Here is a 23,942-nt window from a genome sequence, read left to right as displayed (position 1 = left end):
AGTGTCAGTGGAGGGACAACAGGAGGTGGGAGTCCTAGCCTGGGAGGGGTCTGGGAGCTGCGGAACTGGGCAGGGGCTTGGGGGCAGTGATCTGGAATGTGGCTCGGCAGGTGTGCCCCTTGCTTGATGGCACCCCAGGACCTTGCTCCATGCCAAGGCTCCTGTGCCCAGCACCTGCCCCGCCAGCTCTGGGAAGGACGATGGGGATTGCAGCCAGAGGCTGGCCCCACAAAAGGGGTCCAGGGGAAGGGCTCTGGTGCAGAGTTGGGAGGGGCTCAAAGATGGGGGAACCTGAGGGAGAAGGCAGGGGAGGGAGAGGTGCGGTGGCGGTGGAGGCTCAGAGAGGGCCGGGAAACTCACCTGAAGTGGGGATGAGAGGCTGCCTGAGACCCTTGGCTCTCCCCCGACTTGATTCCTCTTGGGTCTGAAGTCAGCCCACAGAATTTCTGCGTAACCAGCCCCCTCTAGGCTCGGGTTGGGAGAGAGAGGTCAAGCAGGAAGCCGGGACTGCGATGTCCTAGTGGCAATCACCTCCAAGTAGAAGCTGAGGCTTCCCTCCAGCCTGGGTGGGGGGGCACAGGCCTCGGGGCTCCTGGACAGACATCTTCCTGAGGAGTGGCTATCCAGGCACTCTCAGAGTTGCAGTGACTGTCCCTGTGGTTGTATTTACTCACCAGCGTGCTGAGGGACACGCATGCACTTGTGTGTGTACACGCAATCGTAATGCACACATACACCACACACATGTACGCGTGTCTGCAAAGTGCACACGCATGCCATCACAGACATGGACATACCTGTCTGCACGCGGGCGCGCGCGCGTGCGCACACACGATATAGATACACAAAGGGACCCTCAAAAATACTCAAACTCACGGGCGCCCACACCACTGGCTCCAGCTCCAGCCCCAAAGGTGCCTCTGTTTCTCTGTGGGCCCGTGGGTGCACAACCACCTCCAGAGGCCTGACCGCCTCTTGTTGCTCACTCCCATGACTGGCTTGTTTTGCTCATTGCACTTGGTGCCCTCTGAAATGACTGCACTGATCTGAGTCCTTGTTGGCATTCTGCCCTCTCCTGCATGGGGACCTTGTCTGCGTCCCCCAGTGTCCCAGGCTAGCAAGAAGTAGGCACACAGAGTTTGTGAATTAATGCCTGTGAGCATGTCTATGGGAAGGGGGGGGTTCATGGGGAGGGTGACGTGGTGGGGCGGGCGCCTGCCAGTGTGGGGGTGACCCCAAGGGTGTGCCCGGCGTGGGTGTGTCTGTGATTGTGGCCAGGCAGGGCACACTCAGGGAGGGGAGAGCTCGGAAGTGGAATGCGACCCCCCAGCCTCTTTCCCCTAGGGGCTGTAATCTGATCCCTGGGGACTCCCCCCTCTAGCCTCCCGCCCTCGTCCTTGCTGCAGCTCCTTCTCTTCCAGATCCTGGGGCAGAGTCCAGGGCGGCTCAAGGCTCCTCCGCACGCGCCTGCTGAACCGGGAGCACCCTGAGCCACCAGGATGGGGCAGGCCGGGGCTGCCGCCATGATCCCGGTCCTGGCCCTGCTCTGGGCGGCAGTGCGGGGGGATGCGACCCCCAGCACCCCGCGCCTGCGGCTCTCCTTCCAAGGTAGGTGCACCTGGTGGATGGGAGGGCTCCGCTCATGGTGGGCGGGAGAGGGTCCCAGTGTGGGTAGGGGGCATGCGTTTGCTGTTGCTTTGTGCCACTGGCCCAGGTTTGATTGGGGGCACTCTCAGGCCATCTCCAGTTAACCCTGTCCTGGCCTCAGCCCCCTGACTTTCTGTGCACATTCTCTTCTTGCTTTCCCAGGAAGACCCCCTTCCGTTCCCATGGCAACAGATCCTGCCTGGGTCCCATCCACGACCCACCCCCAGGGAAACTGAGGTGTGGGGGTCACTAGAGCCTCCTTCCCACACCCCCTACACAGGAGGCTGGTCACTGGTCACTAAGCAATGGCATCGCACTGAGCTCAGGCTGGTGGCAGGAAACCCTCAGCCCCATGCTGGGGTTGGGGTTCTGGCTTTCCAGATATGCTCTGCACCCCCACTGGCACCCCGGCCTCCCAGTGCGCCTGCCTGCAGACACTGCTTGTCCAAGCCTGCCCGAGGAGCTCAACCTGCTTGCCCCTTGGTGGGGGGGGATGCTGCACTGCCCACCATGGAAGTTTCACACATGGGTGGGCCTGTCTTCATCAGTGGAAACTCACACACGTGGAAACTCACATGTGTGTGGGCCAGGTCCCATGTACAACCATGACCTGTGAGAGAGACAGGCAGGGTCTAGGGGAAGCTTCCAGCAGGGCTGGCAGATCCTCTGTGGTGTCCGCCCCCTGCAGAGCTCCAGGCCCGGCATGGTCTCCGGACCTTCAGGCTGGAGAGGACCTGCTGCTATGAAGCTTTGCTGGTGGACGAGGAAAGAGGACGCCTGTTTGTGGGTGCCGAGAACCACGTGGCCTCTCTCAGCCTGGACAACATCAGCAAGCGGGCCAAGAAGGTACCAGGGACCACCAGCCTCGGCGCTGCCCAGGGAAGGAGCCCCAGGACCCCACTCCAGTCTGCTTGGAGAGGCCCAGGGGGATGGGCCCCCTGAGCGGACACTGTCTGCACAGAGACCATGCAAGGGCCCTGACCTGTGTCCCCTTCCCCCGACCTCCTTGTAGCTGGCTTGGCCGGCCCCCGTGGAATGGCGAGAGGAGTGCAACTGGGCAGGGAAGGACATTGGCGTGAGTGCTGGCTTCGGGGTGGGAGCAGGGAGGCCAGCCCCCCGCTTTACACACAGTGGCGCCAAGACAGAGGCCTGCCTGTTCTGGCTGTGATGGGGGCAGGGGGTCAAGGTGGCTGAAGTTTGGAGGTAGTGACTCAGGGTGGAGGCTCATGTGATTCTTCTTGGGGGCCTCTGAGTCACAGGGGGACATACAGGCCTGTGCTTTTCCATGCGCGCCTTCTGGTGAGAGGTGGGCGGGGCTGGTCACCAAGGGCACGCGGGTCACCGCAGCCCATGTTGGTGCTTGCCTGGACTGATGCAGAAGAGAGGAAGGGGTGAGGTGCCACTGGTGAGCTGGGACTCCTTAAGGCTGCCTCCCTGGGGGAGGCCTCATTGTCCCTGACCCTTCCTGCCCACTAGACTGAGTGCATGAATTTTGTGAAGTTGCTGCATGCCTACAACCGCACCCATCTGCTGGCCTGTGGCACGGGGGCCTTCCACCCAACCTGTGCATTCGTGGAGGTGGGCCACCGGCTGGAGGTAAGTCCAGCTCTGGGCAGAGAGTGAGGTTGGGAGGTGAAGAAAGGTCCAGAAGTAACAACCACCCCCTGCCCCCCAGGAGCCCATGCTCCGGCTGGACCTTCGGAGGCTAGAGGACGGCAAGGGCAAGAGTCCATATGACCCGAGGCATCGGGCTGCCTCCGTGCTTGTGGGTGAGTCCAAAGGCTAGGGCCCCTCAGAGACTCTCGACTCTCTCGAGAGCCCCCGAGATTCTCCCATGGCCTCACTGACTCCCAGGCTGCTGCCAGAGCTCTCCAAGCACCCCCCACCTCCATCCCTCATTGAGAACCTTCAGATTGGCTGAGCGGCCCTCACCCTGTCTGCAGGAGAAGAACTGTACTCAGGGGTGGCTGCAGACCTCATGGGCCGGGACTTCACCATCTTCCGCAGCCTGGGCCAGCGTCCGAGTCTCCGAACAGAACCACATGACTCCCGCTGGCTCAATGGTGAAAGGCTGGTGGGGCTTTGGGGAGGGGGCCCTCAGCCCCCACAGGGTAGGTGCCAAGGAAGGCCCATAACAGAAGTGAGCAGTGGGTGCAGCCAGGGTCCCACCAGGTAGCTAGCATGCGTCCAGCCTGGTGCCAGGGACTGGGGTTGTAGGGCAGACAAGACATGGGGCCTGCGCCCTCTTTGAGTTCACAGAACTCAGAACGAATACATCATCAGATCAGTTCCAATGGCCATGAGACTGGTGAATGCACAGACAGAACGGGAAAAGGAGAACAGGTGGGAGAACGAGAAAGGAAGCCAGTCTGCTGGGGAGGGGGCTGAGCTGATTCCAAACGCCTCGAAGGATGGAGGGAAAGAGCAACTAGAGCAAAGAATCCGGCGCAGGAACAAACCAAGGATCAGACACAGGAGAGGAGAGAGGATAAGGGGTCTCCACCATCAGGGGCTGAGTCACTTGCTCTAAGAGTGAGGAGAACGGGGGCCCCTGCCTCCTGTTCAAGAGTAGGATCCGTGAGTGAAGGTACAACTGATTGGCCATCTCCCTCCTTTCCTGGCTGGCTGGCCTTGGGAGCTGCTGGGCTGAGGTGGGCTCTCCAGGTAGTCTCGGTCTCTGCTGCCCTCTTGTGGCTGCTTCTTGACTCACAGGCCCTGATCCTCTGGATCCCGTGGACTTGCGGGGCCATCCGGATGAACTGGATCCTAGAGACTGGGTGCTCAGATGCTGCCTGGCAGGCTTCTGGAGGCACCAGAGTTAGGAGTTAGGAGAGAGAGTGTATGGGTCTCATGAGGCAATGCTGACTTCACACCTCCTGCTGCTAGAGCCCAAGTTTGTCAAGGTCTTCTGGATCCCAGAGAGCGAGAATCCCGATGATGACAAGATCTACTTCTTCTTCCGTGAGTCGGCAGTGGAAGCTGCACCAGCACTGGGGCGCCTGTCTGTGTCCCGTGTTGGCCAGATCTGTCGGGTGAGGAGTCCCTGGGCCACAGCCTGTGACCACACCCCTGCCCTCTTGCCTCTTTGGGGCTCCCCCTCATGCCTTCTGATTGGCCCCGCAGAATGATGTGGGTGGCCAGCGCAGCCTGGTGAACAAGTGGACCACGTTCCTGAAGGCGCGGCTGGTGTGCTCCGTGCCCGGTGCAGAGGGTGACACTCACTTCGACCAGCTCCGTGAGTGCCAGGAGTGGAGGGTGGAGTTGGGGAGAGGGAGCGCAGTGCCCCAGACCTGGGAGCCCAGCCGCCTTGAGGGCTGTGTGCCCTCCCCCAACTGGGCCCCTTCCCCACAGAGGATGTGTTCCTGCTGTCCTTGAGGGACCGTTGGAGCCCTCTGCTCTATGCCGTCTTCTCCACATCCAGGTGAGGGCCGGGAGGTCATGGGTGGGATGGCCCGGCTCTGCTGGGCCCCTCACTCTACTCATGTCTTCGCCCACAGCACCGTCTTCCAAGGCTCTGCAGTGTGCGTGTATAGCATGAACGACGTGCGCCGTGCCTTTCTGGGGCCCTTTGCACACAAGGAAGGACCCCTGCACCAGTGGGTGTCCTATCAGGGCCGTGTCCCCTACCCCCGGCCAGGCATGGTGCGTAGCCCCAGGATTCCCACCACAACCTGCTTAAAGTCTCAGGGGTGGAGAATCTGGTCTGGGATCTTCTTGGTGAATGTGGTTTCTTCCTCTTGTTATGGGTGGATAAACATCAATTTGATCAGACAGGGCTGCTAAAAGGAAGGCCATATTTCCCCCTAAGACTCCCAAAGGCAGGCCTGGGTCTTCTCCAGAGTTCCAGGGCAAGGCTCTATCCATTAACACTCCCACTCCCAGTTCCTGGAGGTCTCTTGTGGGCCCACCAGACCCTCATACCCACATCCCTGTCACGCCTCCTCCCCACCGCCCAGTGCCCCAGCAAGACCTTTGGCACCTTCAGTTCTACCAAGGACTTCCCTGATGACGTCATTCAGTTTGCCCGGAACCACCCTCTCATGTACAATTCAGTCCTGCCCGTGGGTGGGCGCCCTCTCTTCCTACAAGTGGGTGCCGGATACACCTTCACCCAGATCACTGCAGACCGTGTGGCAGCTGCTGACGGACACTACGACGTCCTCTTCATTGGCACAGGTCAGTGGCCTGCCATGACCACCCATTAAACCCAGTCTAGACTCTGCCCGTTACTAAAGCTGCCCCTGTCCAGGCTCACCTTCGCATCTTTCCCCGGGGTTATGCCCCCATCTCCTTCTGGATGCTGCTCTTATTCTTCCAACCCCCAGTCTTCACTGACCCAACCATGCTGAGGGTAAAGGCCTCAGAAGTGAGGAGACCCCCAGCCTTAGCTATCAGGGAACACAAGGAGTCAGTCACTCACTCCTCATCCTTGCAGATGCTGGCACAGTGCTGAAGGTGATCTCGGTACCCAAGGGCAGCCGGCCTAACGGGGAGGGGCTGCTCCTGGAGGAGCTGCACGTATTTGAGGTGAGATCTAGCCTCCCCCAAACTCCCCACCTCAGCCTCCGTGCCCCCCTGCCTGGAGTAACCCCACCCCACTGATCCCTGATCCTAGTGCTCCCCCTCCCTCTCAGGACTCGGCTGCTATCACCAGCATGCAAATCTCTTCCAAGAGAGTAAGTGACCAGAAGGCTTGGGGGTAAAAGGCACCCAGTGCGTTCCCCGAGTGCCCCAACCCCCATGCCTCCCTTGGTAGTTCGAATCCCGGGTTTGAGAATAGGTTCTGCCTTCGCTAGACTGCGTGACCTGAGGCCTCAGTGTTCTCATCTGTCAAGTGGGGTAAGGGATCTCTGACCTGTGGGAGGCGGGCACGGGGCTGCCTTCGGTCAGCCCGGAGCCCCTCGTGCCCCCTAGCACCAGCTGTACGTTGCCTCACGGAGCGCAGTGGCCCAGATCCCCTTGCACCGCTGTGCTGCCCATGGCCGTGCCTGTGCCGAATGCTGCCTGGCGCGTGACCCTTACTGCGCCTGGGACGGGGCCGCGTGCACGCGCTTCCAGCCCAGCGCTAAAAGGTGGGCCGGGTCGGGGGCGGGCCACCCGGAGTCCTTTGCGGCACCTGGCTGGCTAAAGGAAGAAGAGCTCACGGAAGTACCACATGCCCCGTTCCCCGCAGGCGGTTTCGGCGGCAAGACGTGAAGAACGGCGACCCCAGTACGCTGTGCTCTGGGGGTGAGTGCCCCAGCTTGCCCCGACTTCGCGGCCTTCGAAGACGCCACAGCCTGCCCTGCCCTGCCTGAATCTGACAATCCCTTGCCCTCCCCAGACTCGTCCCATCCCACATTGCTGGAGCGGAAGGTGTTCGGGGTGGAGGGCGGCAGCGCCTTCCTAGAGTGTGAGCCCCGCTCGCTGCAGGCACGCGTGGAATGGACCTTCCAGCGCGCGGGGGAGGCGGCCCGCACCCAGGTGAGCCTCCTGCCGCTCGGCTCCTCTACGCGCCCTGGCCCCGCCCCTACATCCAGGAGAGGCCCCGCCCTAGCCAATGAGGCCCTTGTCCGGCTCCCACCTGTAGACGAGGTGCGGCCCCGCCCAGTGAGACTCCGCCTAACCAGCCCCTCTGCCTGGTTTGGTCCCTTCCCTGCACGCCGCCTCCCGGTGAGGCCTGGCCCTTTCCCTGCACGCCGCCTCCCGGTGAGGCCTCTCAGTCTAAATAGACTCCAGACCCAGCCCCCCCGCCCCTGTCCGAGAGGAGTCGCGCCCTCGCCCCGGCGCTCCCTGCGCCGCCCCCCGTGTCCTGCCCTGTACGGGGATCCCCTCTCAGACCACCGGTCCCAGTGCCCCCAGCCTCCGAACGTGCCCCTGCGGGCGCCCCTATCCTACTCCCGCTCGGCCGCCGGTGACCCTCTGCCTCTCCCGGCCGGGCCCGGAGCCGGGTTTCGCTGTTCCCGACCCTGACGCCCCCGCCTCCCGCTGGCCCGGCCTGCAGGTGGCTGCGGAGGAGCGCGCCGAGCGCGTGACGCGGGGGCTGCTGCTGCGCGGGCTGCGGCGCGGGGACTCAGGCGTGTACCTGTGCGCGGCTGTGGAGCAGGGCTTTTCGCAGCCGCTGCGTCGCCTGGCGCTACACGTGCTGAGTGCCGCGCAGGCCGAAAGGCTGGCCCGGACCGAGGAGGCTGCGCCCGTCGCCCCTCCAGGCCCCAAGCTCTGGTACCGGGACTTCCTGCAGCTGGTGGAGCCGGGCGGCGGTGGCGCTAGCTCCCTGCGAATGTGTCGTCTGCAGCCCGAGTCGCGCCCACCGCCTCCCGAATCGCGGAGGAAGGGCCGAAACCGCCGAAGGCACGCCCCCGAGCCGCGCGCAGAGCGGGGGCCCCGCAGCGCCGCGCACTGGTGATTCGGCCTCCGGGCTGGGTACAGGGAAGGCGACTCCAGGCAGGAGCGGGAGGACAGACCCTGGGGGACGCACGGCTACGGGGCCCAGCACACTGGTCCCTGGCCGATGGAGACCGACCGACCGACCGACAGGCCCTGGCCGAGGGGCTGCCTCGCCAGCTTATTTATTAACAGAGGATAACCTTTGAATGTAGCCCTGGGAGGGACGGCCCAGCCCGGGCACCGGGTCCTGCTGGTCGCGAGGAGGCAGAGAAGCGGGCTCCAGAGCAACGACCTGGGCGGAGGAGGTGCCCGGAGTGCCCACCCTCGGGGAAGGCCCTCCTCCCTGGGGGATGAGCAGAAAGCTGTGAACAGGCTGAGCGGGTGGGGGTGGGGGTGGGGCAGGCCGACTGTACTAATGCAATAAACACGTTATCAGCCGAAGCTGGAGCGGCCCCAGCATGCAACCGCTGGTGCTAGGTCTCCCTGTGTGGCCTTGGGCAACTTCTTCATGGTCTCTAGACCTCAGTTTCTGCTAAGGATGCTGTGGTGAGGATTAAAGATGGTTTCCATGTGACCGAAGGGATTCCGTGGGGCCTTTTGGGGTCCTACTGACAAACACAGTGTATTCTGAATAATAGAATTTCTTGGCTGAGTGCTATGAAGAAAATGCAATTTGGTGATATGTAAAATAATGTAAGAAAGCATCAATGAGGGGATGACATTTGAGCTAAACAAGGAGCCAGCCTCGGGAGTATCCTGGGGAGAGCCTTCTTGGAAGGAACAGCCAGGGCAAGAAACAAGGTTGCTGTGCTGGAGGAACAACAAGGAGGCCAGTGATACAGTGAAGTGATGGATTTGGGATATTTAAGGGGGTAGAGCTCATTGTCTTGCTTTGTCCCAGTTGGGAAGGAGGGCCTCAGGGGTCCAATAGCAGAGTGTGGGCCCTAAGATCGGCCACTTCCTCCCTTCAAGGGTAAGTGGTACCATGCCTCCTCATACATTGTGTGTGACTTCTATACCCTTGGAGAGTAGGAAGGTTCTAAACGGCATTTGCTAAGTGCTTCTGACATGTGGCTGTATTTCCATCCTCCTGTGTCCCGTGCCAGGGAGGAACCATTTGTCATTCCTGTTTTACAGATGAGGAAATGGAGGTCAGAGAGGGGGCAATCCCTTCCCCCAGCTTGTAAGCTTATTAACAGAAATCCCAATCTTCAATCTAAGTTTGCCCACTGACCAGCATGAGTACCTGCGTGTGTAGGTGTGTCTCCGCCCCCTCTGGGGGCCCTCATGGCCCCGGCTCCTTATCCATCACCCCAGTCCCTGGGGCCAGCAGGTCACACAGGGCTAGGTGCTTGTCCATTGGTTTGGAGTAGAGATGACCCAGCTTTGATAGAGGTCTTTGGGGGTAGAGAGGCTCAGGTCTCAGCTGCCCTGAGGGGCATTGCTGGAGGTGAGCATGAGGCTGCTTGTCTGGGTAAAGACACCAAGGCCTGTACATATACGGGGGTGGCAGAGTTCCCCAGGAAAGACCCTGGGCACCTGCATTAGTGGAGGTGTGCTCTTGCCTGGGCTCCATCACCAGCTAGATAGTCCCCGCTGGGTCACTCCACCCATTCCCAGGGCTGAGGGCTGCCCCCTCTAAATATAGCCCAGTGGGCTGAGCTCAGGCCTATTTTAGGCCCCGGGCTGGGAGGTGGCTAGCCTTTCCAGGCTCTGAGGAGCCACTGCTGCCTTCATCCTGTCCTGCTACTGGGTGTTATTATCAGCCCCCCAACTGCCCACCGCCCGCCATGCCTGAGGAGAGCCAGGAAGGTAGGAGAGCATTAATGGGGGAGGGCAAGTCCCCCGTCCTGTGACCTTATGGACTCTGGAGCAACCCTGCCTCATCCCATTGACCTCACTTCCTTGACTAGTCATCAGTCACCATGTCCCAGCTTGAGTAAAGGGACCTGCCCCCCCCCCGTGCATGGAGAGAGGGCTTACCACGTCCTCTCCGGCCCTGCCTGTCTCCCCTGCTAAGGACAGGGACGGGTTGGGGGGAGCTACCTAGTCAACTATAGGCTGTGCCCAAGTGGGTGTGGGCAGGGCAGACACCTGGCCAGCTAGGCTCTTCATTCAGGGAGGAAGCTGGGATCCGGGCAGGCTGTTCCAGGAAGCCTTTGGGCATGTGGCCCAGAGACTGGGAGTGGGTAGATCTCTGGCCTCCTCCAGCTTGAGCCTAAAATGGACCCAACTATTGGCTAGTTGGGATCCCTTGGCCTGGCCCAGCTTAGAGCTAGTTAGGCCTTTGGTGGCCACCTGCCCAACTGCCCCACTGCACCCAAATACAGAGGTTCAGTGGGGCCGGAACAGGGCTGACCAGCTGCCCCACGCTTCTCTGGCCCAGCTGGTCAACTCTCTTACCACATTTTCAACATTTCAGCTGGATAGGGGCGGGGTGCCTAGCCCCCAGTAGTGATAGGAGATGTTTGCCTCATTCTGGGGTCCAAACAACGTTTATCAAGTTTTTCCCTGGGAATGAACAGAATCCGAATTCAACTTAGGAAGGGTGGGGAAGGGGCACCTGGGTGGCTCAGTCCGTTAAGCACCCAGCTCTGGATTTCTGCTCACGTCATGACCTCAGGGTGGTGAGATGAGCCCTGTGTCAGGCTCTGCGCTCAGCAGGGAGTTGGAGCCTGCTTGAGATTCTCTCCCTCTCCTGCCCCTCCCCCTGCTTGTGTACACACACACTCCCTCTCAAATAGGTAAATATTATTTTTAAGAAGTGTGGGGAAAGCAGAGCCAGCTGCAGAGAGGAATTTACTATGACCCCCAACCCATCACCCAAACGTGACTGGCAGCATCTCTTTTTACTTTGGGGCATATCAAGGGCCAATTTCAAGAAAATCATGAAGGCTGAGTTCTTGTTCTGAAAGTGACAGACTGAGAGTCCAATCACCCTTGCCCCTATCAGCAGCAGGCATTCCCTCAATGCCCCCCCCCACTTTGTTATCTAGTGTCCAGCTGGGTATCTGGAGGTATAAGGAGCCAAGATTATTAAAAAAAAAAAAAAAAAGTAAAATATACTTTTTAGAAATCACAAAATATTTTTGATGGTTCTAAAAATCAGTGAAATCACAAGAAAAGTACAGAGACCCCAGTGACTAAGTGGGCACAGGCTGGGAATGGATAAGGAAGGTATTCCAGGCAAAGAAACCCAATCAAGGGGCATCTGGGTGGCTCAGTGGGTTAAAGCCTCTGCCTTCGGATCAAGTCATGATCTCAGGTTCCTGGGATCAAGCCCCACATCAGCCCCTCTGCTCAGCAGGGAGCCTGCTTCCTTCTCTCTGCCTACCTCTCTGCCTACTTGTGATCTCTGTCAAATAAATAAAATCTTAAAAAAAAAAAAAAAGGAAACCCAATCAAACAGGTCAAGGAAGGCCTTTCCTCATCTCCCAGTTTGGCAAATGTACGTGTACCCGTGTATGTACATTAATTTTCTTTTTCAGTGAAAAGGCCTAAAGGTGGTGATATACCCTTCTGGGGGCTATGGACAGCCATTCTGGAGGACAGTTTGATGATGGCCTAAAGAAGAAGCCCCTGCTCTTTTAGCTAGTAACTTTGCTTCTAGGAATCTGTCCTTATTAACAATTAGGAAATTGGGAAAAACCTTCATACTCGCTGACGCATGTCCTTTCCTAGGGGTTAACTTCAGAAGGGAATTGGAAACAACCTAAATGCCCAGGCAGCCTCAAAGGGAGGCCTCAGGAGCATGTGGAACAGCTTGATAACAAAGGCAGGTCTCGGGGCACCTGGGTGGCTCAGTGGGTTAAGGCCTCTGCCTTCGGCTCAGGTCATGATCCCAGGGTCCTGGGATAGAGCCCCACATCGGGCTCTCTGCTTGGCCGGGAGCCTGCTTCCCTTCCTCTCTCTCTGCCTGTCTCTCTGCCTACTTGTGATCTCTGTCAAATAAATAAATAAAATTAAAAAAAAAAAAAAAAACAACAAAGGCAGGTCTCCTGTTACAAGGCTGAGTGAAAACAGCAGGGTTCGCAGAAAGTACAGCTGAATCACAGAACTCAGAGGCCATTAAAGCAGGCCCTGGCGGACAAGTGGCACCCAGCTAGGAAAGGGGTGCTTCTGTGGGGCATGTGAAGTTGCCAGACACTAGGTCTGGCCTGGTGGCTACCTCACAGGGTCTGTAGGGCAAACTGATAGCAGAAGCAGGGATGAAATTTCATGCACTGTCAGTTGAGCCCTCCAAGGCTGCTAACTCTTTAGGAATGAGCAGGCAGAGGAATGCCTGAAAGTCCTTGCGGTGCTTGCTCGAGGGGAAGCCAAAGCAAGCAAGTCAGATGCACCTCTTGCTGTCGTGGGTGTTACCAGGCCCAAGGGACTCCGAGGTCATCCTGGTTCCCAAACAAGGATCATTTCTGAGTCGGTTTTTAGGGCATTTGGAGCCAACCTCCCTTTGTCCTTTCCCATCTTCTGAGTCCCTGCTGCTGCTGGAAGCCACCTCAAAGAAGGGAGGGGGATGGCCTGCTGGCTGAATCAGCCCTGCCCTGTCCCAGCAGACACTGTGGCACTGACAGCGAGCCCCAGGAGCAGGGCGCCACTGGCCCCCAGCCACACACAGGAGGTGCGGCTGCACCAGGTGGAGTCCATCAGTGACCTGCACAGCGGAGGTGAGGGGGGCAGGGCGGCAGGACTGACATACTGGGAGAGGGGAGGAGGGCAGGTACACCCCCTACCCTCCTGATGCCCCATCTGCCCCCCAGGTTCGCTGCGCCCCTACCTGGCTGAGGAGGTGCAGCCATGGGACGAGCTGCTGGGCATCTTGCCCCCGTCACTGTGTGCCCAGGCTGGCTGCGGTCCCCTGCAAGGCCGGGGAAGCTTCCTGATGCTGCTGGCACTGCTGGTGCTTACCTGCCTGGCGCTTGCCATTCTGGCCGTCTATCTGAGTGGTATGGACCGGCAGATGGATGGTGTGGGTAGCAAGTGGGGACCGAGGGAGAGGAGCAGGGCCTGGAAGGCACTTCCTTGTGTACGGCTGGAGGGAGCAGCTGCTGAGGCCGAGGTAGCAAAGGGTGGGGAGCTGTGGGGTGGCATGAGGTCTGATGACCCCCTCATTCCTGCCTGTCCCCAGTACTGCAGAGCGAGTCTCTCCGCGTGTTGGCACACACCCTGCGCACCCAAGAAGAGACGCTCCTCAGGCTCCGGCTGGCCAGCCTCAGCCAGCTGCGCAGGCTCAACTCCAGCGAGGCCCCCGCACCCAGCTGAGAGACACCACTGGGACCAGGGCTTGGGGATGTGGGTGGGGGGGTGGGGATAAAGTGGCCAAGGCAGGCTTCTCCTGACCTACCATTCTGCACTACTACCTTGGTGAGGTTTCTGTACCAGAGTCTGACCTGACCACATGCTACCCGCCTCTCCTGTCTTCAGGCCAGGGCTGGCCAGGTTTTCTAGTGCCAAGGCCCTGGTTTGGGTGGCCCAAGGTCAGAAGAAGCAATACCAGGCTCCTGGCTCCTTCTGTGGCCTGTCAGCAGCCTCTGGCTTCTCCCAGACGTAGGTTCAAATCTAGAAATAGCTGCCCCCACCCCAGTTGCCCCAACTCTGCCAGGCCTCCCAGCAGGGATCCAGCCTCAGCGCTCAAGCAGGAGAGCTCTGAGGATGGGGAGGACGGCCACCTGAGGAGACGGTCTTAGAAGGCAAAGATGAGATGGAGATGGCGCAGGGCCCACGGGGGCGGCGGATGGGAGGGCAGGCAAAAATACCCAGAGCTAACGGCCGCAGAAGGCTGAGCATTCAGTTTAATTATCTCTAATAATCTTTAAAAATCAGCATATAGATCCATTCCAGGCACCCTCGTGTCCCCACCTGTCTCGGTGCCATCTGGTAGATGCCGTTCCCCTCAAGGACGTGGGTCATCCCAGAGGAGCAGGGCCCGAGGAAGGAGAGCAAGGGACAGCCCTCCTACCATGTGCCCCACAGCTCTGGGATAAGCACACACATCTGGCCGAGCCTGGGACAGGGCAGGGAGAGGCCACAGCGCTGTGGGCACGGGCAAGGGGCCAGGATCCCAATTGCCCTGGCCTCTGGCCACCCCATCCCCATGTCTGTTTTTGGTTTTGTCATTAAAAAAATAAAGCGATGATTCCTGGCAGGGACGAGTTGTTGCAGTGTCTTCTGTTAAAAACACAGGCACGGGTGTGGACAGTCTCTTCTGCTGGCCCCGCCTCAGAGGAGGTCTGCCCGCTTGTCCCGCACGCGGCTGCGTGCCTTGGTCCGTGCTTTGAAGGCAGCAGCGTTGTACAAGTGCTGGAGTGGGGGCAGTGAGCGAGGCTCTGGTGAGCCAGGGAAGGGGAGGCCCAAGCCCTTTCCTCCAGCCCCTGCAGAGCTCTGGGCCTCGAGGCCATGGGAACGTGGGGAAGAGAAGGGTGCCCGAGGGTGCAAACCTTCTCAAAACGTGAGATCTTGCAGGCCTTCAGGGCAGCGGCATCCAGCACCAGCACAGGGCCCAGGCCAAAGATGTCACGGAGGAGCTCGTTGTTCTGGGGGACGAAACGGGCAGTGAGCTGAGGCTGGTCCTCAAGAGCCAAGCTGGGTACCCCCTCCCCGTCTGTCCTCCCACCTGGAGGTGGTGGTGCATGCCTGATCCCAGCACGTCCTTGAAGGCAGCGTAGGCACGGCGCCGCGCCCAGCTGTCCACATAGAGCACCTCGAGGCCGAAGCGGACGGACTCTTCCTCACACTCCCCGCCCTGCAGCATAGGGGGACCCACAGAACAGGGCTCGGTGGCTGTGTTCAGGGAGCACTCTCACCAGGACACACACGCTCACACGTACCTCAACGAAGTGCAGCACGGCACGGAAAGTGGAACGCTGCCGCCGGCGGTCAGCCTTGGCACGGTACTTGTTGCTGTCGGTGGCCAGGGTCCGCAGGGCGCTGCAGAGGGCCTCCATGTCCTCGTACAGAAAATCCTCCTGCAGTGGGAGCAACGGAGGGTGTGTGAGCAGAAGCCCAGGCCCTGCACGCTCTCAACATGGGGCTGCCCAAACCCTTCCTCTCACGGCCGAAGTGGTTTCCTCCTTTGCCTGGCCCCCTTGAATCCCTTCCTGGCCCCTAGCTGGGGCAGACACCCCTCTCAGAGCCCCCACCACAGCACCCGGCGTCTGAGTCTGTGTTAGGGTGACCTCCCCTCTGTCACGACCTAGGGCTGCCCTAACTTCTGCGATGTCCCCTGCACCCAGCCTAGGTTGGACAGGTGGTGTCAGGAGGCCCCCCTCCCTTCCCTTCCCCCACTCCGCCTCACACCTCAAGGTCCCGGGCGAGCTCAAAGAGTAGTGCGATGGTCTCGCCGGCAGCAATTCGCAGGTTCACGCTTTCGCTGGACAAGAGCTGGGGCAGCCGGGGCAACTGCCTGGGGAAGGGGCAGGCTGAGCTATGTGTGGGTTGGGGCCTTGTTGCCTTTCCCCTCCCACTTGCAGCGAGCAGTCACTCTTACCTGTCCAGGATGTGGCTGATATGGGCACTGGGGCAGATGGTGAGGAGCAAAGCCCAGGCCTGCAGGGCAGCGCAGAGCAGGCCATGCTGGCTGGCAGGGACCACAGGGACTGTGGAGCCACCCACGGCACAGGATCGGCTGAAAACGCTTTCCAAGCAGTTGAGGCAAGACATCAGGTCCTAGGGACACAGGGAGCCAGTGGGAATGGCTCAGGGGCAGAGCCAGGGCCTAGGTGCTCTATTACCTGTGCCCGGAGGCCACTTACCTGGACATCCGCAGCAGCCACATAGCACCCCAAGCCAAGAGCAGAAGCGCACTGTGGGAAGGGGGGCAAAGCCATGCCACGATCAGAGAGTGAGCCTGGGTTCCTGGCCACAGGGCTCACCCTTAGAGTAGGGGAGCCTGAAGGCAGGTGGAACCCACCTCTCTGCTTGGGGACTAGGGGAAGGAAGGGGGTCACAGAGCCTGAAACACTCACGTGGAGCCGGGCAGCAGGGCTGGCTGTGCTGTCACTGAGCACAGACACCAGGAGGGGCTGCAGGCTGTGGAAGAGCTCCTCGCCCTTGGGTCCAGGGCCCAGCTGCACGCAGAGCAGGCCTAGCACAGCAGCGGCCAGCGCCTGCTCCTCGCCCTTTCCTGGAGGAATGCTTTCCGGTCAGCCCATGCAGCAAGGGTCAGCACCCAGCCAGTTCAGGTCTCCCCTGAGCCCCCAGGGCCCAACCTTTCTTGAGGCACTTTTCCAAGGCATCAGCCAGGGTGAGGCGGCGCTCCAGCAAGAAGTCGGGGAGTAGGCGGGATGCCAGGGCCAGGCGAAGGCTCTCAAGAGCACCCTGCCGGGTCTTGGCACTGGGGGACGAAGAGAGGGGACCTTGTGGGCCAGCCCTACTGGGTCACACTTGGCATGGGCTGAGCAGGGACACGGGTGTGGGGGTTGGCCGGCAGTCAGGGGTACCTCTTATCTGTGAGGCAGTCCACATACTCCTTCAACTTCTCTTCAAGGTCTTCCTGCTGGCCCTGCTCCTCCGCAGCATCCCCCCCTGCAAGGTCAGCAGGTCAGCCCTGTGTCTTTTTTTTTTTTTTAGATTTTATTTATTTATTTGACAGACAGAGATCACAAGCAGGCAAAAAGGCAGGCGGAGAGAGAGGAAGGGAAGTAGGCTCCCTGCTGAGCAGAGAGCCCGATGTGGGGATCCATCCCAGGACCTTGGGTTCGTGACCTGAGCCGAAGGCAGAGGCTTCAACCCACTGAGCCACCCAGGCGCCCCAGGTCAGCCCTGTGTCTTGCCCTATCCCAGGGAATCCCCACAGAGGCCCTGCCACCTCCCACCCGCTCTCACCAAGGCTGTCCTCGGCTGCAGTGCTAAGGAGACTGGGGCATTCACTCGTGGTGCTGCGGGCCTCACTGACGGCCTCGTCTTCACTCGAACCTGAGTCAGCCTGGGTACTGCTCCGGGTACCTGGGAAAGGTTGGACACATTTGTGGAAGCACTTGGCCTGCCTCCATTGATGAGGGACGGCTCGGGGGTACCTCACCCAACCTCATGAGCCCACAAGAATAAATTCCTGCCCCTTTCAGAGATGAGGAAACAGAGACTGTGGCAGGGGGCACCGGGGCTGATTCAGGGGACACTGAGACAGGAAAGAGGAAAAAGGGAAATGAGGTCCACCAGCTGGAGAACATCAGGCGCGAGGTCCAGCCGAGGAAAACCCGGTAGGCTTGGTGAGTAGAGCCTCCTTGAGACTACAGCCTACTTTATGGAGATTGAGAGTCTGGTAGAGGTAGACAGGGCTGCACAGGCCCCACCTAGGCCTGTGGCTGAGCCTGGAGTGGGGTTATTTCTAGGCAAATCCTGGGGGAGCTCAGCTACTCGCCCAGATTATGCCTAAAAATGGCCAGGGCAAAGGTCAGGGGCTTAATTATAGGATCTGTATATACAGAATACATACAGACACAGAGTTCAAATTCCAGCTCACTATCTTAAAAGGGGTGTAACCAAGTCAAATACCTAGTCTTTACCCCCTCAATTTCTTCATGTGGAAAACAGAGATGCTAAAGGACTCTTTTGGTATAGCAAATGAAGATAATAACTAAACAACTAGTATGGCTCTTCTGTGGGCCAACATCACCTATCTGCCCTGAGGCAGAAGCCCAGCTCCTAGTGGATGTGGGTGGCTGCCCCAGGCTTCAAGCATACTGTCTTCTGAGATCCCCCTGGACAATCCCAGGCCTTTAGCTTTGGGTGAATGGACACACAGCACCCTCCTGATCCTGGGAAATGCAGAAAGTGGAGTGGCCCCTGACCCCATGAGTCCCTGAAAATAGGTAAACAAAGGAGAATGTCAGGGTCAGCAAAACGTACACTCCTGTGTGTGGGTTCTGTCCAGGGCCAGGGGCTGACTTTGGCAAGGGCAGCTGCTGCAGCAGAGCCCCAGATGGGTTCTGGTCACCAGGCTGGTCCTAATTCTCAGGAACTAAATCCTCCATGTGCCTGCTGGACAAAGCTGAGCATGCATCCAGGCCTCTCCTCATCTCCTCTCTTACTACCCTAACCAGCCAAAAGCCCAGCCTCCTTCATGTGCTCCCTCCAGATGCCAGGGCTTGGCACAGCTTTTTCCCTCTGCATAGCGCTCTCTTCTTCACCTTCTCAGGATTCACCCACCCACCCTCCAGAATTCCTTGGTTCCTAAGTGTGGAGCTGACACCATTTAATGAACTTATCCCACAGCACCAACCCTTCTGGAATGTCACTACCCTCTTAGATACCCCCACACCCAAGTTCTGTTAGGGTTGTGGCCAAGTCTGAGCTGTGCCTAGCAGGCACCCCATTCCTGAAGAGTAAACATATGTGTTTACTGCACCAAAACACACTCCTGTTGGAAGCTGATAAGTCTCAGAGCTGCCTCAGGCTCCAGGGCACTCCCCAACCCTCTCGTGCCAGGCCCACCAAAGCCGTGCCAGGCCCACCAAAGCCGGAATCCTGCAACTTCCCCATAGCCGCCCCCCTCAGTATTCCCCGGCAGGCTAGGCCTCCCTCCAATTTCCTAGTCCAGTCCAGGAAAGCACCAGGGAGTGGCGAGGGGGCAGGCTTCCTGCTCTGTTCGGCGGTTTGTCCACCACAGGAAGCAACTGGGGTGCGGCGGCAATGCGGGAGACTGAGGCGGGGAGGCGCCCACCGGTTTAGGGCCGGTAAGGCGAGCTCCTGAGCTGCAAGCAGTGCGCTCGAGTTGGACACCCACGTGGCCGCTGCCTCCCGGGGCACGTGCCGACGGCGGGGGAGTTGCGGGACGCAGCGCCAGGTTGGTCGAGGCAAAAGTCTCTGTTCAGGACCCTCCGGGACACCGACGGGAAAGCCAAGCAGGACCCTGCTCGCGGTTCACTAGTTGCTCCCCACTTACCCGCTCCGCGGCGCTGGGCGCCCTTGCGGGGCGCGCTGCCCTTACGGGCGCGGGGCATGCCGGGAATCAGGAGCGCGGGCGCGCGGAGGGCGCGGGGTCAGGGACCCGGCGGGTGAGGGCTCCAGACCGGCGAGACGCCGGCCGCTGGGCTAAGCAGAGACTTGGGCAGACGACGGGAGCCACACGCCACACGCGACACCATCTTCGCGAGGCGCCCCGCCCTGCCAAACGGGTCGGAGCGCCCCGCCCTGCTAAACGGGTGGCCGGGAATGCGAGTTCTTGGCCATTGGGTTCAGGCCCATATCCACGCGGCTGAAACTACTAGTCCCAGGGGGCTGTGCGCGCAGATTACGGCCGGCCGGCTGGGCGCAGAGCATCTCGGGAATTGTAGTGTACTCCCAAGACCCAAAAGCCCACGACGCTCTCGCTGAACTATGCACCCACAATGCCCTGCGGACACCCACCCCCTCCTCCCGTGTCCATGTGCTTCCCAGGACAGTCGTTAACTCTGAAGCTGCGGCCTTGGAGCTGCCTACCACGGCAGGCAGGACCGGCATTTCTTGGCACTTGAGGCTGGACGTTCGCCACAGGAAGAGCATGGGGCTTGGTAGAACCGAGTAAACAGTCAAACCTTAGGCAGTGAAAGAAAAAGTGACTTTATGATGAAGCAGAGGAAAGACAACAGCTTAGCACTTACAGACCTTAGCCGAGATCTTGGAGCCTACCTGTCCCTGAACGGGTCTCCTATGACCTTTCCATGGACTTGGTGAGGAGTTGGAACAGAGCTCTGGGCTGGCAACCCTAACCATCTGAAACGCTGACTCTCCCTTGGGCTGCTTTCTTATCAGAAGGGATCCAGTGATCTCAGAGGACCTTTGGTTTTGAAATGGTGCAAGCAAAATAATAATAATAAGGTAAAATGGTGTAAACCATTTTTTCTGGCCCCTTCCACTTCCCAGGGGTCCCATGGGAAGTGGGGGGTGTGTATGGGAGGACTGAGTATAAAGTGAATAGAACAAGTGTGGGACAGGGACAAGAGACATATGGCAGCAGGGACCAGAGACACAGGAGCAGGTAACTTCTGGCTTTATGCTGCTGCTTCAGGCCTGGGCTGCTGGCAGGTAGGGCCAGCCCAGCCCGGGTAACAACGGCAGCCAAAGGACTCCCAGGGTCCAGGGCTGCCATCTGGCTGCAGGTGCAGAAAGGCTTCCAGCTGTCCTCCATCTTGCCAGGCACAGCGCCCGTGGCTATGGCACCGCTGGTGACTGCAGGCTATGGCTGCCCTGGTCACGTTGATTACATAGGGGCCCAGGGTGCCCACTAGGTAGTCATGGAGATGCCAGCACTCCTCCTGAAGAGAGGGGAAGGATGTATCAGTGCTCCTGCTCCGTGGCTCTGACATGGTCTTTTCCCCAACCCTGGGACTCTAGCATGGGCTGCATGGCAGGTTGGAGGGGCAATGTTCACCTCAGAGCTGGAGAAGCTCAGGTCCCCCCAGAGCACCACGCCGGCTGCCCCGAGTGCTGCGCTCACACCAATGGTCTGCACAAGGTCATCCTGGAGGCAAAGAACAGCTAAGCCAGGGCTGAGCTGGCCGGATCCAACTGGGCCTACTTCCACCTTTGAGAAACTTTTCTGGCTCATCGCCATGATCTGATTTCACATCTAGAGTAAGATTCCTTGGCACTGAGCCTCTAAGTGGCTTCTCAGGTCCTCCACTCAGAAGATGTCTCTCCTCAGACGAGGGCTGCAAAGGCTGGGCTTGCCTTCCCCCTCAAGATATTACAAGGCAGAGCCAAACTTCCTTTTCAGATGCTCCAGGATAGGACCTCCCAGGAAGAACTAGATCCGAGCCTCCCCATCAAATTCCCCTGGGGCAAGGTCTTCTCTTCAGTCATTCCTAGGACAGGGCCTTGCCTCCCCACTCAGACCCCTAGATCTCAACTTTTACTCACCTGAGACAGGAACCTCCCAGAGTTCCGGTGTGTGAGGCGGGCATAGGCCAGAACAGGCAGAGGATGTGGGTGCCCAACAGAGGCCACACGGAAGGCCTCCTCCAGGCGGTTTCGGACAAATGCCTGGTGGTAGATGGGTGGCAGCCTGGGTGGGAGGTAGATGCTAGGGAAGAGGGCACTGGAGGCAGCCCAGAGCCAATGAAGTTGGGTGTTGCGGGCGAGAGCAGCTGGGTGGCAGTGTCCCGTGTAATTGGAAGCGATACCATGCCAGCCGTTGCTACAGGCTGGGAAGCGATAGAATCCCCAGAGCCCATGGGGTTGCAGGGCTTGGCCCAGCCGCAGTGTGTCCTCCATCAGGGCACGGGCTGCCTGCTCAAAGCCAGCACGGGCCTCATGGAGCTGCTCCTGGGGGCTCAGGTCAGGGAATACCCGCTGTGCCCAAGCCCACGAGGCTGCCTGATAGGCTCGGCGGTGGCCCCAGTTTCCAGCCCAGAGTGGGCTCCATTCCTCCCAGTCTAGCACTGCCAGGCCAGCGAAGCCACGTCCTAGGCTGCGATGGATCTGGTAGGCAGCCCGTGCCAGGTGGCGGTCAAGAGGGACAACCTGGGGGATGCCCCCATTGTGAGCTGTGCCCCCGGGCCCAAGGTAGGGATAGAGGCCAAGCTGGTTCTTGTAGAAGATGGTGATGTTCTGGCCATGAAAACGCTGGCCATGGTTGGCTGTGATGCCCAGGGCCTCTAGTGGCAGGTGCACGCCGAAGCGAGTCTTACAGTGTGCTGAGGGTATGTTCCACAGCACAGAGAAGGGGCGTTCAGGAGCCCACACCAGGGGTTGGCCAAACCCTAGGCACAGGGCCACTCCAAGCACTAGGGCCAGGCCCAGCAGCATGATCGTGCCCCAGGGATGGAAACCTGCAGGAAAGAGGAGCTGTGAGCTTAGAGTTGGAGTCCATGGCCATACCTTTCACACAGCCTGGAAAGCTAGGAACACTCCCCCACCTACTCCCCACAAGGATGAGGAGATGGGGAAAACATGGCCCCCCTGTAGTCCTCTAGCCCCCTCAAACCAGCCACGCCATGCATCGGCCTGGGAAGCTCCCCTCCCATGCTCTCCCTTTGTCATGGGACCACTGTGCCCTCTGACACCTTGCCCGCTCACAGTTCTCACCAGTCCCCTTCTGTCCTCTGTCCATCTTGTTCCCTGCCCCAGGAACATGTAACACCCTCCCCCTTGCCTGGCTTGATTCCTACTTAGCACGCAGATCTCTGCTGTGACATTACCTCCCCCAGATTTCCAAATGGATTGAGGGTATTTAGGTTCCCAATGTCCCAACATAGATCCTGCCACTGTATTCCTGTAGCAGGATCAAGGCCCTATCTGTCTAGTTCCCCATTGCCCGGGCCCAGTCTAGGGCGTGACACACAGTAGGTGCTCAGTGAATGGTGATGAGTGAACGTGGAAGGGAACAGAAACCTTGTCACAGTGGCCTGGCAGAGTGGGAGGGGCAAAGGTTAGGCTTCCTTTCATCCAGGGCCCAGGGCCAAGATCCCAAGGATCTTACAGAGACAGCGATTTAAGATAAGGATGGGAGGTGGGGGTGGGTCAACAAATACACGGTCACAGCCGCACCCATCAGAAGCCTTTATTCAGCCACACTGACAGCTCTGAGCCCCAGCTGTGGAGCCTCTTCCAGCCCCGCTGGTGCTCGGGAAACAAGCAGCTTCCAGGTTCTAGGGACTGAGCTATGGCCAATGGGCTGAGGCTGGTACTGTCCTAAGCAGTCCATCGACCCTGAAGGACAGTGCCTTGCCGTGGGTAGCCCTCAGATGTCCTTTTCCATCCAGAATATGGGGCATCCTCTCAGGTCTTGGTACTGCGTCTCCAGCAGGCTTTGTGGAGGGGGCCCTGCAGGAGGTGGGGGTGAGGTGGTCAAGGGCTCAGGCAGGGGAGGGGGTGGTGGCAGTGCCAGCCCCTTGGGGGCTCTTGGGGCAGTCTGGGCAGTTAGACTAGGAGGCTTGCAGGGCGGCCGGGAAGGGGGTGCTCTGGGGAAGGCCTTGAGCAGGGTGGTAGGCAGCCGTCGGCTGGTAAAGACCAGGCCCTGCACAGGCTCACCCAGCTGGTAGCCCAGGTGGGCATAGAACTGCAGCTGGTCGTGGGTGGTGAGGTGCAGCCGGCGGAAGCCCCGGGCCTGAGCAAAAACCTCCAGGCCCTCCATAAGACGGCGGCCAAAGCCACGGCCCCTCAGAGCCCGGGCCACCACCACTGTCTCCACCAGGAGGCTCTGGGGCCGGTCCAGCACCCGTGATAAGCGGGCATGACCCACCACAATGGGGAGTGCCTCGGGTGTGGGGCGGGGGCTCAGCAGCATCAGGCAGAGGGGGAAGGCATCTGAGGACTGGCCCAGGGAGTGCAGGCGGGAGGCACGGCTTCGGGGCCACTGCTCATTGATGAGGTCAGCACAGGCATCCAGGAGCTCAGGTCGGCAGTGCACGGGTTCCAGGGTCAGTTCAGCCAGGTTGGGAGCTGGGGTCTCCTCTGGCTGGTGTGCGGGATCCAGGGTCAGCTCAGTGGAGCCAGGACTGAGGGTCATCTCTGGATGGCATGCAGAACCCGGGGTCAGCTCAGCTAGCCTGGGGCTCAGGGTCAGCTCTGGTGTGCAGGATCCTCAGTCAGCGTGGCCAGGTTGGATCTCAGGGTCAACTCTGGCTGCCATGCAGGATCCAGAGTCAGCTCGGCTGGGCTGGTACTCAAGATCAGCTCTATCTGGTGTGCACAGTCTAGCGTAGGGGTCAGCTTCAGGGGACCAGGGCTCAGAGTGAGCTCTGGCCTACATGTAAGATCTAGGCTCAGCTGAGTCAGGCTGGGAGCCAAGGTCATACCCTGCTGGGTTGCAGGTGGCTCAGTGGAAGGCTAGGGATTAAGAGCACGGTCTCCAGACAGTGGTATTTCCTTGGACCACAAGGGTGCTCCTCTTATGGACAACAGCCACGTTAAGCTGCACCAAGAGGGAGGACAGGGTTGGGGCAGGGAGGGGCTGACAGAGTGCTAGGGAACCCAAGCATCCTGCAACTACTAAACTACCTTGTCCCTATACT

General features: G+C 59.7%; 5 protein-coding genes across 6 annotated transcripts; 2 read left to right on the top strand and 3 right to left on the bottom strand.

The window, feature by feature from the left end:
• Positions 1–1,475: 1,475 nt before the first annotated feature.
• Positions 1,476–8,698, top strand: SEMA3B (semaphorin 3B; the record flags this gene model as incomplete). Of its 2 annotated transcripts, none has more annotated exons than XM_080818284.1 (17): positions 1,476–1,608; positions 2,336–2,493; positions 2,660–2,722; positions 3,124–3,243; positions 3,323–3,416; positions 3,591–3,710; positions 4,534–4,679; positions 4,771–4,882; positions 4,999–5,068; positions 5,145–5,289; positions 5,604–5,823; positions 6,083–6,174; positions 6,282–6,323; positions 6,562–6,719; positions 6,821–6,876; positions 6,971–7,110; positions 7,631–8,698. In XM_080818284.1, 17 exons carry the CDS (start codon positions 1,500–1,502, stop codon positions 8,030–8,032), a joined length of 2,247 nt encoding a protein of 748 aa, XP_080674410.1. In that variant the 3' UTR covers positions 8,033–8,698. The 2 variants fall into 2 exon arrangements, with proteins under 2 accessions (XP_080674410.1, XP_080674411.1); XM_080818285.1 differs by having other exon boundaries at positions 1,500–1,608; positions 4,960–5,068.
• Positions 8,699–9,718: 1,020 nt separating this feature from the next.
• On the top strand, positions 9,719–14,158 carry LSMEM2 (leucine rich single-pass membrane protein 2). The gene is made up of 4 exons (XM_080808492.1): positions 9,719–9,825; positions 12,567–12,677; positions 12,771–12,956; positions 13,139–14,158. The coding sequence occupies exons 1-4, from the start codon at positions 9,804–9,806 to the stop codon at positions 13,270–13,272; spliced, it is 453 nt and encodes a 150-aa protein (XP_080664618.1). The 5' UTR covers positions 9,719–9,803; the 3' UTR covers positions 13,273–14,158.
• IFRD2 (interferon related developmental regulator 2) lies at positions 13,774–19,119 on the bottom strand. The gene is made up of 12 exons (XM_080808480.1): positions 18,893–19,119; positions 16,834–16,953; positions 16,449–16,533; positions 16,218–16,342; positions 15,975–16,132; positions 15,762–15,812; positions 15,497–15,675; positions 15,307–15,412; positions 14,838–14,975; positions 14,624–14,752; positions 14,448–14,543; positions 13,774–14,310 (listed from the first exon to the last, which is right to left on the bottom strand). Exons 1-12 carry the CDS (start codon positions 18,948–18,950, stop codon positions 14,230–14,232), a joined length of 1,326 nt encoding a protein of 441 aa, XP_080664606.1. The 5' UTR covers positions 18,951–19,119; the 3' UTR covers positions 13,774–14,229.
• Positions 19,120–19,526: 407 nt separating this feature from the next.
• HYAL3 (hyaluronidase 3) lies at positions 19,527–21,752 on the bottom strand. Its single transcript, XM_080808470.1, has 3 exons — positions 20,848–21,752; positions 20,360–20,449; positions 19,527–20,243 (listed from the first exon to the last, which is right to left on the bottom strand). The coding sequence occupies exons 1-3, from the start codon at positions 21,733–21,735 to the stop codon at positions 19,980–19,982; spliced, it is 1,242 nt and encodes a 413-aa protein (XP_080664596.1). The 5' UTR covers positions 21,736–21,752; the 3' UTR covers positions 19,527–19,979.
• Positions 21,753–22,475: 723 nt separating this feature from the next.
• Positions 22,476–23,724, bottom strand: NAA80 (N-alpha-acetyltransferase 80, NatH catalytic subunit; the record flags this gene model as incomplete). Its single annotated transcript, XM_080808458.1, is given in 2 exon segments — positions 22,476–23,499; positions 23,502–23,724. Coding segments are annotated over 2 exon segments (1,053 nt in total). The 3' UTR covers positions 22,476–22,669.
• Between the last annotated feature and the right edge of the window lie 218 nt (positions 23,725–23,942).

Source organism: Martes martes (genome assembly GCF_963455335.1).
Source record: "Martes martes genome assembly, chromosome: 1".
NCBI classification, from domain to species: domain Eukaryota; kingdom Metazoa; phylum Chordata; class Mammalia; order Carnivora; family Mustelidae; genus Martes; species Martes martes.
This window is presented reverse-complemented; position numbering and strand designations above follow the sequence as displayed.